The sequence below is a fragment of the Ursus arctos genome, unplaced genomic scaffold, assembly GCF_023065955.2.
Source record: "Ursus arctos isolate Adak ecotype North America unplaced genomic scaffold, UrsArc2.0 scaffold_2, whole genome shotgun sequence".
NCBI classification, from domain to species: Eukaryota; Metazoa; Chordata; class Mammalia; order Carnivora; family Ursidae; genus Ursus; species Ursus arctos.
This window is the reverse complement of record NW_026622874.1, coordinates 8,546,748-8,561,137: the sequence shown is the minus strand read 5'-3', so window position 1 is coordinate 8,561,137 and position 14,390 is coordinate 8,546,748. Positions and strand designations below refer to the sequence as shown.

At 61.3% G+C, this 14,390-nt stretch overlaps 1 protein-coding gene across 2 annotated transcripts in view; it reads right to left on the bottom strand.

The window, feature by feature from the left end:
- Positions 1-14,390, bottom strand: part of SUSD4 (sushi domain containing 4) — a 92,059-nt gene that overhangs the window by 3,879 nt on the left and 73,790 nt on the right. For both annotated transcript variants that reach the window (XM_048225213.2, XM_057315462.1), the window contains 2 exons: positions 1,403-1,594; positions 175-319 (listed from right to left, as the gene is read on the bottom strand). In XM_048225213.2, coding sequence (XP_048081170.1) covers positions 175-319; positions 1,403-1,594 — 337 coding nt within the window. The remainder of the gene's footprint in view (positions 1-174; positions 320-1,402; positions 1,595-14,390) is intronic.

Genomic DNA, 14,390 nt, shown 5'->3' with positions numbered 1-14,390 from the left:
GCCTGGGGCTCACAGGAGGGGGGGAGAGGGAGGAGAGCCCTGTCTAGCACGCGCTCTGACCCCTGATGCCTCAGAGCGCCCCAGGAGCGTGCTCCCTTCTCTCCCTCATCAGCCCCGCCTGACCCCCGACTCTGCTCTCAGCACCCACCCGTGGCGTCGGACCCCAGCACTCACCTGGTGGGAAAGTGGGCCTTGAACTTGGTCTGGAACATCCTGGCCAGGATGACCAGCAGCAGCACCAGCAGCACGCTGGTCGCCGTGAATGCCACGATCTTCCACGTGGTCAGGAGGGTCTCGTGGGTGCTGGGCCACGTTTGCTCTGCCGGGGAGAGAACAGAGCAGCGCGTGAGGCTTCCAGACTGGGACGGCCCTCTGTCCACTTGCTGGGTGCCTCTGGGGGGCTCCCCACACCCGGACCCTGCACCCCGTCTGCAGCATGGCCTCTGCAAGGCTGCCGGCAGACCAGCAGGGGCACGCTCCCCATGGGGCTGAGAGCTAGTGCCCAGCTGGAAACACCCGTGCTTCTCCGGCAGAGAATGGGGGTCCGTCTCCCCAGGGGAAGCTGTGCTCGAAGTGTGCCCGGGCCGGGGGGGTGGAGAGGTGGCTGGCTTGTGGGCTGGGTTGAACAAAGGGACAGAGGGGTAAAGCGGTGAGCACTCCGTGGCCCTTGCTCCCACCGTCTCTGGCCGTGAGCACACCTGCCAGGAGGGGCAGCCGACAGCCTTCCAGAGCGATTCCCATCCCTGGGGCCCAGGCCACCCTGTCTGCCACCCCCCCCCCCCACCGTCCTCCCTTGCTTCCACCACCTCCGCAGGCATCCTGCTCGGGCTCCCATTGCCGTCCGAGGGCCTCCAGAGGCCCCACGTCACTAAGCGCTGCCCCCACGTACAGGGGCCAGGAGCTACTGCTCGGGCAGGAAACGCCGGGGCGAGCAGGCAGGGCCGGGTGTGTGGGAGACGGTGGGTGGGTGGGTGCTGGCGCCCTGGTCTGCACCCCGTGCTCACTGCCCTGGGCTCCCGGGGCCAGCGGGAAGGCTGCTCTGCTAGTCATCTGTTATGAACCGAGGAGCACCCACGTTTGCAACTGGTGTATGCGTTAATGAGAGCAGGTGTTCCGTGGGATGCCATCCTCTGTGTTCTGACACGTGTCCTCACACGGGAGACAACGGCTGGGTTTGGGTCACACCCGTGGGCTGAGGTCCCTGCCAGTGGGAGGGACAGGCTGGGGGCAGACAGAGGCCGCCGTCCTTTCTGCCCCAGGGACCAGAGCTCAGCTCTCCTGACCGTGTGACAGGGTCTCACAACGATGAGTCCCTGCACCATGGCCCTGAGCCTTGCATGGGGGGCAGGGACGCGGCCGGCGGCCACTGTGTGCGGTGCAGCCCCGGGCCATCCACGCTCACCTGACTTGATGCAGGAGACCTGGTAGGAGGGAAACCACTCCCCGTACTGGCAGGTGATGTACTTGTAATCACTGGTGAGGCTGTAGCCGGGATCGCAGTAAAACTCCACCACGGTCCCGTGGTTGTAGCGCTCGCAAGGCCGCGGGTGGCAGATGAAATCGCCGTGACTCACCGTCGGAGGCAGCGGGCACACTGGAGCGGCGGGAGAAGAGCGCCGTCAGCACCGCGTGCCCGCCCGTGGGGCCCGTCAGAACACAGGTCCGGCGGGAAGGGGCGTCTGTACGTGCGCCACCAGACCTGCGACCTGTTCCCCGCGGGGTCACCAGGAGCCCGCTACACCTGCCGAGCAGCTGCGGCCGCCGCACAGCGCTGCCCACTACCTCGTAAAGCGGAGGTTCGTCTTGCGCGGCAGAGCGCGTGCCCGCGTCGTAGATGGCGTAAGCGACTGTGTTAATGACGTACACCGTTACCTGCCCGACAACCAGGTCGATAAAATTAGGATGTTTATGGAGGAAATCCTTACTGACGGGAACCCCTAGCCCAAGCCTGCTTCCGTGCTGTGGCAGTCGTCTGGGGCTGTCTGCATCCCTGGGTGTCCGCATCCTGATACCCACGTGCCCTGTGTTTCGGCCACCGCACACAGTGTGACCTCATGCAGGTCACGTCACCTCTCCCGGCCTTGAAGTTCTTCCCGGGATCGTGGAAGCTTATTCTACCCTCCATGATTTACAGTTTTTCTGATTCTTAATATTTTTCAATTTTAGGGGAAAAGAAATGTTTTCAGTTTCCTCCCAGGACTCGGAACCACCAGTCTGCGTGAACATCCCCAGGAGACAGAGCACAGACTCTAGCATGGCCTGCTTTACGTCCATACCTGTGGAAGCCCCCACGCGCAGGCCACGTGTGTAGGGAGCCCCCGGAGCCCACTAGCAAGATGGGCCCGCCCGCACAGAGCCATCTGGAGGCCCCTACAGCCTCTCCCCCAACCCTGCAAACAATGGGCAGTGAGATCTCGTGGGCTCTTTGCAGAGCTGGGGGAGCGGAAGCTCAGGGGCCTTGGCCTGAGCTCTGGCCCAATGCCTGGCTAGCTGAGCAACCCCAAACAAGCTGCTTCTCACCTCTGAGCCTCAATGTCCTCACCTGTAAAAAGGGAGGGTTGAGGGGCTGTTCTGACGTAGTGTGAGTGGGCAGCCAGGGATAGCCAGGACCCGGGAGCCTAGAGAGAGGGACGATGGCGCAGGTACCGTTTGCGTGCTGACGGAGAGCGGCAGCAGCAGGCCCCATTGCTGTGCAAGCACACACAGCAGCTCTGTTGCTGGGTCCCCAGCAGAAGCTGGAAGCGGGCAGGTGCGTCCTATAGGAGCCAGAGCCGGGGAGACTCCAATACCACCCAGGACGCCCCAGGACAGAGGAGTGGGGGCACCACACTGACTTCCCCACCTGCCCAGCCTGCAGGCTCTGTCTAGACAGGGGAGGGGGAAGCCAGGCTCTGTCTAGACAGGGGAGGGGGAAGCCAGCCTGGCAGGGGCCTGGGAGAGGCTGCCTCTGGGGCTGTGCAAGGCATGGTTGGGGCCTGAGGTCACAGGCCCGCTGTGCCCCATGAATGTGGTGTGGCATCAGGTGCAAGCAGGCAGGGTCAGGAACTGAGCCCCAACTTTGAGGCTGAGGGGTGGCAGCCGCCTTCCCAGAGCTGCCCAAGGGGTCCCATCCCTGGCACACTGCCAGCTCCACACTCTGGGTCTCCACACACTGGGACTCACCACCTCCAGGATGCCCTGAAGCATCCCTGGTGGGTAAGGTGGCCAGCCAGGAGGAGGGAGAGGACAAGGCAGCAGCCAGTCCGGAGACCTGACAGAGGCGTGGCAGAGACCTGACAGAGGAGCCCGTGGGAAGTGCCTTCCCTGTTGAACGATGCCCTGCACCCCAGAGGGACAGTGGATGGCCCAGTGGGGAGTATCCATGTCTGCGGCGAGGCCAGCCTGACTGTGACCTCTGCCCAGGTCTCCCCTCCACAGTCCAGAGCCCCCACGGCGCTGCACCCAGGAAAAAGGCCCCTTCCGTGGTCAGAGGCACACGGGGCCGTGGGACTCTCTCCCAGCAGGCTCTCTGAGCAAGCCCCAGAGCCACTAGGATTGGAAACTACCAGAGTGTTTCCAAGGCCCAGGGAGCTGTGGTCTCAGCAGCATTCCCCTGCCTTGGCCTCAAGGGCAAAGAACTGTACCCATCACTCTATTAACCCCAAGGTACAGGGTCCCATCATGTGCTACAGAATGACCGGGCTAGACTGATGAACCATCCAGCGGGGAAACGGAGGCAGCATGGCACAAGGGACAAGGGCTACAGATGTCCCCAGACTTACATGCAAATCACAGCTCTGAGCTGACGAGCTCCGGCATGTTGGGTGGCTCGTGTGAGTTCTTGGGGTTTTAGCTACGCCATCCGTGTAACGAAGAGAATGATTCCTAACTCCTCGGGTGCCTGCGAGGATTGGGAGGAGCACGGAAGCTGCCGGAAGCTCATGCCCAGAGCAGCCCGGCTGGGTACCGCCAGGCCCTGAGGCAGCCAGGAACCCCGCACGCACACGGTCTGACGCGTGTCACGGCCACATCTGCTCCGAGGCCATGTGAAAGCCACGCCCGGCAGAGGCTTCAGTCCCGAGCCCGGCAGCCGGCTGCAGGGGCAATCGCGCACGCCCCGAAGAGATCTTTACCTTTACACCTTGCAGTGTCTCCGATGATCGCACCCGAACGACCATCAGCTTTGTGGCCAGGGAACCCCCCTGACCCATGTCCCGTCAGAGACCGAGACATGACGGAAGCATTAATTATAACCTAGTGAGCTGCAGGCCCCTCCACTCCATCCTTCTCCGACAGGCAGACGCATCTACGCAGACAGACGGCGCACACACCTGGGGCCTCACGCCTGTGGCAAGCATCGCAGCTCACCCACGGGTTCCTGGAAACCCTGTTAGTCAAAGAGCAACTGCGGGGCCCAGAGCTCCTGCTGGAGCGTCTGCCTGCCGAGACTCCGTGCCCATGAAAGCCCGTGGGTGCCGAGAACAGAGGCACTCTTCTGGAATGCTATTTTCCTCCATGTTTCTCATGACTCCAGAAATTATTAGCTACAGGCAAGGGTCTTGTGAGCCTTGAGGTCTGGACATCGGGTGGTTTCTGCTGAGACTCTGCCAGACGCAGCCACCCTGCCGTTCCCGTGTCACCGCTCTGTCCCCTGCTCGACAACGGATCCCTGCCGGCCACAGGGCTGCAGTGTCCTGCTTGCCACACTTAGTCTCTCATGCACCAGGCTAGGGCAGGGGAGCAGGGGCTTGGGGACCCCACCCCACTTGGGGCTGGAGACAGGAGGCAAAGGTCTGCTCCCCCGTGTCCCTCTGCCCTGCCAGCCTCCGGTCCTCCCCCACCTTCCCCCCTCCTGGCTCCTCCCACCCACTCACAGCAATTCCCCGCGCGAACCAGGCCCTCCCTCGCCTCCGTGGGCGTGAGGCCGTGAGCCGTGTGAGAGCAGGGCTATCTTCTGAATCAGTGCGTCTCCTGTCGCATCCAGCACTGCTCGCAAGTGGCAGTCTGAATGAGCGGACATGCACCAGCCTTCCCAAAAAGCCCGAGCAGCCGGCCCCTCCCAGAGGACACCCTCGCGCCCCATACCTGGTCCTGTTCTTTAACGGGAGGAAACTGAGGCACGGTAACAGTTTTATCAAAACCCCTTTGCCATGTGGACACAACGCAAATGCCTGTGCACGTTTTATGGACGTGTCTGTGAAGGGGCCTGGACGACGTCACACTCGCTCTGAGGAGAGCATGAAACACGGAGGCTCGGTTCCCAGTACGGTTCCAGCAGTGACACTAACGGGTGCGGCCCCCGCGGCAGCAGCCTTCCCGCGGCAGATGCAGAGCGTGATGCGGACGCCCTCTGTGGCCCAGGGACGACCTTTACAACAGAGACAGACCGTGCGGCTGGGGAAGGCAAGAGTGGGGTGCGACAGGGTTAGCCTCAAATAAGATGTGGAGCTGCCGATGTGGGCGCGGCGGATGAAGGTGGGGACACATCTGGCTCCTCCTCCGGAAGAAAAGCATAAAACAAACACATATGAAGACCCTTTTGTCCGGGTTGGGAAAACCTCGACAGACCTTTTTCAAAGGGCTGCTGATGGGTCTCGGACAGACCAGCGACCTGACTTCACGGGAGCACAGCTCACAGTGTGGCCCCAGCAGTGGCTGCCGTCCAGGCTCAGAGCCTGGAAATGTGCTCTTGGGTCCTGTGAGAGAAGGCGGCCTCACCTGCCCCTTTTACGGGGCGGCCTGAGGAGCTGGGAGAAATCAGACTCCCTTCTGCACATCACACAGCATCTCAACGAGCCCAGAAAAAGCAAGCGTGAGGGTTTAAGCCCAGGAAGCCCCTCCCCGGGTTCGGCATCTCCAGCTTGCCCAGAACGACCAGCAGCACCTCCCCGTCCCTGGAACAACCCCAAACACCCCACGTTCCCAGCGCCCCTAGAATCATCCCTTCCCCTCACCTGCGGCTCTGCCCCAGGACCAGCCCCGTCCACCCAACGGGCGAGGTGCCCGGTGGCCGGAGGGGCAGGTGAGTCAGGCTGGGCCGAGCTCAGGAAGAGAGGTCCTCTCACGGCGTCCTCGCCATCTGACGGAGATGGTGGTGGCCACAAGCCAAGCATCTCCTTGTGAGCCCTGCCAGCCGAGGGGCTCGCGTCACGTACAAACATAGCCCGTCTGTCTGCCAATCACAAGGTGAAGTTCCTCGGGGGTGTGGAGGGAGGAAAACGATTCCCAAGGCCTGGGGTTCCCTCCGCCACTCCTCAGGGCCACCTTGGGCCTGGGGAAGAAGCGTCCACCCTGCTGACCACTGCCTTGGGAGGGATGTGCCCCGAGGTGGGTTTTCTCCCTGTCCTTGGGCAAGAACGTCCCTCCTGCAAGGAGCCTTCCCCAGACACGGGTGCCGCCTGCTCTCGGGGCCTGCGGTGCTCGCGCGCCTGACAGACTGAAGGCCACGCCTCGTCCTTGGCAATCCTTCTGGAAGGTGCAGTGCACCAGCCCCTCCGAAGCTGGGGCTTCCCTGCGACAGGCAGCCGGCCTCGCTCTGTCCTGACGGGGCCACGGAGCCACCCCCCAGCCAAACCTGGCTTCTAGCTCTGTGCAGGACCCCGGCCTCTCCTGTGCTCACGACCCGGGGCGGATGGCCGGGAGGGCCCCAGGGTCGGGCAGCCCGTGCCGCGTGGAATTTGGGGTGCTGGAGGTTCTCAGAAGCGCAGCCTGTCTCCCCTCTGCTGTGTCGCTGCGGCATTTTCACTCGCTCACGTGGCCTCTCTCCCGTGTTCCATGCACCCAGGCCCCAGGACCAGTCTGAGGTCGGGGAAGGCCCACGAGTCCCACTGCTCGAGGCAAAGTGAAGCCCCAAGGAAAGGCTGCTGTGGCTCCAGGTAGAAACGGTGATTTCTCACCTCTTGTCCTGTTCTGTGTTGTCAGCACATGGCATCCACTCGGACGCAGACACGGGACCGATCACACCCCACAGCCCACACAGCAGATCTTCTGAACGAAGGGGCTTTTCACACTTTCGTCTTAACTGTGGTCTTTCACTCATTTAATTCATTTGTTCAACACAACATTTTTGGATAACCACTGAAACTAGACGTGACATTGGTCCTCACCCTCCTGGGAATTACACCGAAATCAGAGGCTAAGTAAGTAACCGAGGGACTATTTCTGTGGCCGGGTAAGGTTCCCCATCCGCTGAACAAACGTCAGTATGGCCCTCACACACTCACCAGGCCAGCTCGCTTCCCTGGAGAGGGCCGTGGCTGTGCCCCCCGAGAAACGGAAAAGCCCCAGACAGCGCATGGGCCCCATGACGAGGAACCGGGGGGACAGGCTGTGGTGGACCGAGCCCACCAGGGGGCAGGTCCGCGTGGTCCCAGCCCCTCGTGTGGATGTCGCAGGGACCCTGTGGTGCTTACATTTGCAAGTCGCCATGCCCGGGCTGGGGACGCCCGGACAGCGGGTAAAGCCTCACTTGCGCTGTGTCTGTGAGGGCGTCTCTGGAAGAGATTCACAGCTGAATCCCAGCGTGAGGAGATGGCCCTTCAGCGCGGGGGCATCCTGGTCATGTGAGGACCCAAACGGAACAGAAAGGCTAAGGGGGTGAATTCACTCTCTCTGCACAGCTGGGGATCCGTCCTCTCCTGCGTCCTCGGACACGGGTGCCGCTGGTGCTCAGGCCTCCAGACTCGGGCCGAGTCACAGCAGTGGCTCGCCGGGACCTCCAGCTGGCAGACGGCACATCGGGGCATCCTGGGACGTCCCGGCCTCCGTGATCTCACACACACACACAGAGTATGCGTATATGCACTGTGACCACGGATGTGCACACGGTGTGTGCAAACGCACGGACACTATGATTATGTGTATACGCAGCACATACCCCATACTGGGGTCATGTACACGGCATGAACACATACACGGGGGTTATGCATACACGGTATACACACACGCACAGGGACTAAACGCGTGCACATGCGGCATGGATGCACTGATGGGAGTCCACATATACCGTCCATATACGCGGAGTGACTGTACGTACACGGTACACACTGGGGTGCTGTAGGTCACATACATGAACACGCTCGTGGGTACACACACACGGTAGCACACGCACGCTGCTCGTTCTGCTCCTCTCCGGAACCCTGACACCACGGTTCCCCACCCGAGTCTCCAGCCCAGCCCCAGGTCTACAGGTTAGAGTCGCTCCTGCAAACGGAAACTGCCTGAGCCTCGCTGGGGACTCAGCTCGTCTCCCCGTTGCTCTCCCGCAGTCCCAGGCAGGCCTGAAGCTCCTCCCCTGGTGCCTTCGCAGAGTGGGAGAGTGGAAGGAGCCGCCCATCAGCGAGGCCTATCCGCGATCTTGGCCTGGCGGAGCCCAGGCCAAAGGCACTAACAGTGCGAGGAGCCCGGACGAGAGCGGGTGCAGTCTGGTGGCGGCTGGTCCCGCCACGTCCCGCGGGCCCGCAGGCCATCGGTGGCGCATGGACCGTGTGTGTCTAGTCTGCAACACAAGCAACCAATGAGAAACGGCTGTCGCAATCCGACCTTCAGGTTGACCTGGCAGCAACATCCAAGAGAGTTTTCCGTTTCTATCTATTAAAATACAATTTTTAATACTGTTGTATCTAATCATCTAAAGTGGGACTTCTATTCGGTTTTTGTCTTTTTTTTTTCTATAACCCATTTCTATTGACTTATACGGTTATCGGTCTATAACAAGTTAGAAAACAGAAACCACCGATTCTCTCCATGAGAACGTGAATGTACGACGCTCACGGAGCAGGAAGGGTCACCAGTGGTGTTGGGAGGAGTGTCCTGAGAGGGTCCAGCATGCGGGAGGGCCGATTTGAGGGCACGGCCTCAGCAGCTGCATCAGACACTAAGGGAAGCCCCCCACCTCACCCCGGGGCGGGCTCCTGACAGCCAGCGGAGCCGGTGTGAGAACGAGGTGGCCGTGGTGTCCGCCGTGGGTCTTCACTTGCCCCAGACCCGCGCTTTCCAGCTGCATCCCGACCACCAGCTTGCGACTCAGCCAGGAGCCTGCAGAAAGGCATCAGCTCCGCGCCATCCGGCGGAAGTCCCGGCGAGTGCGACGGTCGGGAAAGTGCGGCCCCAGACCCTGCGCTGGGCTGGGGAGTGTGGGGCCACGTGGGGCTGCGGCGGAAAGGCTGGCAGCTCCGGGGGGCGAGTGCCAATCATCCCGAGGCCCCGAGCATGTGGTCGGAGCGGCTCCCGCAGGAGCCAGGGGCACAGACCCTGCTGTGGACACGCACAGCATCACCAGGCCTCTGCCGTCAGCGGCCGGTGGGCTGCTGATAATGAGAACCGCCACCACACCAGCTGTCCCCAGTCCGCTCCGTGTCTGGGTCATGATCCCAGGAAGCCAGACAGAACCCCTCCAGGCCAAAGTCCTAGCTGTTTCCAAGGCAATGCCTGAAACTTCGCTTTCCGCTCACAGAAAATCAATGGGCATTACGCAGCACGTTATATTTTCCCCTTTCATTTTGCTGTAACAACGCGGAAGGCCAAAACACGTGTGGACCCGAGGAAGCGAACGGCGACAGGGCTGGGGCTCTGCTTTCCTCCAGGCTGCAGGGAGCCTGGCGTCGGCCTGCTCGGGCCGTGCCGACAGATCGGTGAAGATCAGTACTGAGCAGCGGCCCGGGGAGGGGGGGGGGTCCCGTCTGCTCCGCGTCAGGGAGCTGCCACGGCAGGGGGGGTCCCCAAAGAAACACACCACCCAGGAGGCGTGAGGACAGGCATGCGGCTTCGGGGTGGCAGGAGTGTGGGGCGGGCCGGGGCTGAGACACAGCGACACCGCGAGGAGCGTGGGGGGCGGGGGCGCTGCTCTGCTGGCCTCGGCTCTGGGGTTCTGACGACACTGCTCTTACCCCCTGGCAGCGACTGAGCGCCGACAGCCAAGTGGGGCACGGCCTTAGTCACCGCAGGGTAGACATGAAACACAAGACATCAGTGTGTCAGCCTCCTCATGTCTGCAAACCTTCTCCAAAAGAGGATTCCCCTCCAGCGGGAATTCCTGCTGGAACTGGGGCATCTTACTCTCCTGGAAGGGGAGGAGAGCAGAGGTGCAGGATGACAGGGAGAGTGTCCCACAGGCGCGGGAGTGCCCGGAGCGGGTGTCGTTGGCAAACCCTCCCACCATCAGACCCCGACCGAGCTCATGCTGCCAGGGTGTCGTGGCCACGTTCCAACTCTCCTTCCAGGGCAAAATGCACATCCTGAATTTTCTGAACTTCAAACTTCTCTACCACCGGTGCCTTCTCATTCGTGCTACCGAAATCCTCGCAGATGAGAAGTAAGTGCTTGGACAGTTCGCAAGCGTGGAAGTGACGGGCACGCTTCGCACCACGCCGTGGGCTCGCCCACTGTGGGCATGGCTCCATATTACACGCGGAAAATAAATAGCCACGTCCTCCACCGGCAAAGACACGTTTAAGGTTTATACAGTATGTCCTAGTGTTCTGAAAAACAAGCAAGCAAACTGCCATTCTGTGAAAAGGGTCATGTGCTCCTGACACAGGCACCAACCTGGGAAGCGCTGGCCGGGACGCTGTGGGTGCGAGAGGGGACACGGGGAGCCGGTCAGCAGCCCAGTCAGCAGAGCGCCATCGGCAGAGAGCGTGCGGGGCTGAGAGGGCATGACCGCCGGGGCTCCGAGACGGCCCACAGCAGCTGCACGCCGGCTTCAAATCCTGACTGGACACCCGGCTGCCGCATGACGTTCTACCTCCCGTCACTCTGAGCTGGCCTGCCCACCACCCCTGAAACAGGAACAGGAACACGGGCCCTGCAGCATTTCTACAAATGAGAAAGGACACCTGAGCGCTGGACGGCTACTGTGACCGTTGGCCACATGACAAGAGATAAAATGCAAGCAGCAATTCCAACCACAGCTCCGCAGGCCCCCACCCTGAGGGTTGCACGCGCACCGTCCCACCTGATCCCCACGACCGCCGTGCCTCATGCCCTCACTTGCACAGATAAGGGAATCAAGGCTCAGCAGGGTGTGGTCACTTGCCCAAGGTCACCCAGCAAATAAACAGCCAAGCTGGGATCTGACCGTTAAGTGAGGCTTCCCCGGAGCTGGGCTCCTTCCCGAGTCCTGCGTGGGGTCTCGAGTGCGCCCCAGGAAGGTCCCCAGGGCAGATGTCCGAGCAGTGATTTCTTCATCTGCCAGGCTGTAGGCTGTGCATGGGTGGGTCAGAAGTGGAAAGAGGGAGAGGAGGTGGGGAACCCCCCCTGGCTCTGGTGGTACAGGAGGGTGCCATGCGCTGGGCCCGAGGGCACGCTAGCCCAGGACAGGGCTGTGTACAGGGTCCAGAGGAGGCCAGCCAACGGGCTGGGGACACCTTAAAGATAACCTTTCCACAGGTGAAGGGGAGACAGAGGGTGTGTTTCCTCCTAAGCCAAAGGGAGAGCACGGGCTGCGGGTTGAATTGTGTCCCTAAAAAAGATACACCAAAGTTCTAACTCCAGGCACCTGTGGGCATGACCTCATTTGGAAACTGGGTGTGCTGCGGATGAAATCAGGTTATGGGGAGATCCTCCTGCAGGAGTGGCAGCCCTCATTCCACCGTGACTGGTGTCGCTGCAGGAGGGGACGACGCACAGAGCAGAGATGGCCACGCGGCCACCAGGACAGGGACTGCAGCTCTGGGAGAACGAGTGAGGGACGCCGAAGCCATGCTGGGAGCTGGACAAGGCAGGGAGGGCTCCCACCCTGTGTCTCCAAGGGAACACCGCCTTGTGGACTCTTCCCAGATTTCCAGTTCCCAGAAGGGCAAGGACATACGATCCCACCAAGTAAGTTACTCCGTACACGGGGCTTGGTGAGCCCCCGGGCGAGGAACACAAACTGTGCTTGGCCTGCAGCCGAGGCCAAGCCCCCAGGTCCCTGGGGAAGCAGCCCGCCTGACCAGGAGGGTTTCCTGGCTCACATCTGTGTCTTTCCAAAACAGCGGGACACCAAGATTTCCTTAAAGGGAAGTAAACCAGCTGTGTGCCTCCCAGTGGCCAGGCTGAGACAGGCTGCAGTGGGCGGGGAGCAGAGCCACCGGGGAGACGGAGTCCCAGGCCTCCAGGCCTCCCTGGGCCGTGCCGGCAGAAACCTGGTGGGGGAGCACTGTGCTCTGGGGACAGGCCAGAGTCACCCAGAGTCAACACAAAGGGCCCGTGTCCTGAAAATGTCCAGCAGAGGGGAGTGAGGTCCCCTCACGCTCCTCAGCCGTGGCGGGCTATGGAATTCCGGGCCGCCGTGCTTCCTAGAAATTTACTTTACTTCCCCAGTCAAAACGACTCCCCTCGGAGTAAGGTATCCGCGACATGAAAACACACACGGGTGTTCACTTGTGATGCCTGCGCTGGGGACGGGTTAAAAACCCGGATTCGAATATAACTGCCTTCTTTGTTCAAATGCCAGCTACTGCCCCTTCTTGACACCTCTTCCCCTGTGCAGAAGACAAGTGCTGGAAAGCGTGTTAGGATCTCATCCGTCAGACGCACCGGCCGGGACGTGCGCCGTGGCCACTGGGAGAAGGGTGAGTTGTCACTCTACAAATCCGGGCGCAGTTTAGAGTCAGGCGCCATCTTTTTGCAAGAACAAAACCAAGAACAACAAAAATTCCTCTTCCTGCACAAAAAGAGGAAACGATTAGGAACACGGATATTACGGTGATAGGCTGTATAGAAACGATGAAGATTTGAGACCCCAAGATCCACGCCGAAAGGTGGGAGGTGTCGATCTGCCTGTCCACCAAATGTCTGATCACTGGGGGGAAAGACAGGGCCTTCCGGCAACCACCTGTGACGGAGAGCGAGGGAAGCAGCCCCCCCCCCCATACCCGGATGCTCCCGGGGCCGCCGCTGCCTGCCCCGGGGACTGATCGCCTTCTGAGCTGTACCCAACGGCAAGAGGTTTTACTACCATGAAATGCAAGTCACCGACTTGGCAGAGAAGAAAGAAAGGAATTTTGCCTGGAGCAGCAAACGGGGAGATAGTCTGGAGTTTAGGGACAAACAGTGAGATTTTCACATTTATCTTGGGATCTAACTTCCGAGCACGAGGTCATCACTCCCTCGGCAGGAGCTGGTGGCTCAAACCCGGGGCACAGCTTTGCGGCTGTGAGCCCCACGCCCCTTTCAGTGACCGGACATCGCAACGACACAACATAAAGACCTCAGCTCCCACGTCTGCGAGCTTTTCCAAAATGAGAGGAGGCTATGAGGCAGAGCATGAACCGTCCTGCTGACAGCCATGAGCCCACCCGGGCCTGAGTCCCCGGGAAGGTGTGGGACTCAGACCCGTTCAGAAGCCATGAGCCCCAGGAGACGCCTACGAGCAGGATTCCCGCCATGGATGCGCGGCCTTGCTGCTAAAGGCTGGCAGCCGGTCCCTCCTGGCAACACCCGGCACAGGGCCTCGTCGGACCCTCAGCGCCAGCGGGGAGGGTCTCCAGTGTCTGATGTACTCACTGACCAGGGATTCACCCTGAGCCCCAAGCCCTGCATCTAAGACCTTGTCCATGAGGACATGAGTGAGGGGCCTGGCTTCAGACCCCCTGGGCCGGGCTGCCTGCAGGTGGGAGCCGAGGAAGGGAGGGCCGCGGCCGAGTGGGACCCCATCTCTGGGGTTGAGTCCTCCTTGGTGTCCCCTCATTCCCTGATTGGGTGGGAGAAGCCACTCCAGGATTCGGATGGTTTTGCTAACCTTTGCCGGTGCCTCTGAATTCGTTCGAATACGGTGGGAAACCAGTTCTCAGAGTCCGGGAAGGCTGGGGGGTCAGCAGCCACGTGTTTCCACCGAGGCTAGAAGGCAGGCAAGGTGCCTCGAGGGCTGCCAGCAGCTCAGGCTGCAAGCGGGGACCTGGTGAGCGAGGGTGCGGGAGCTCGGGGCTGCTGGGCGAGGGGCCACGCGGGGCCACGCGGCTCCACGGAAAGGAGCTGCGGGGGAGCCTGGGGGCCCGGTCCCCCTGGAGGAGTCGGAACAAGGCCTTTTGGTGCCTGAGCACAAAAGATCAGTGTTTCTGGATTCAGTACAGAAGGCGAAATGGATAACGAGGTTTCGTGATGCCACGGCACCGTCGGTTCTTGAGCAAAGAGAGACACGTGACGAGGAAGACAAGGGGCTCTGGCGGCTAAAGTACTTACTGTAAGAAAAAGGAAAACGTAAGCAAAGTGACCCCGGGAAAGGCGGGTGCCACACGCAAGCCGCTACGCTCCTGCCGCCATGCGGGGGTCGTGCGGGAGCCGCACGTGGACGCAGAATCACGATGACCGACCGCTGCTGGCGAACAAGTCAGCGAGACTGCTTGTCGTTCTGCTTTTCCTCCTCATCCTGAAGCCGTGCTGGGATCACAGCGCTGGCCCGGGAAGTCTCCGATGCCGGCAGAGGACAG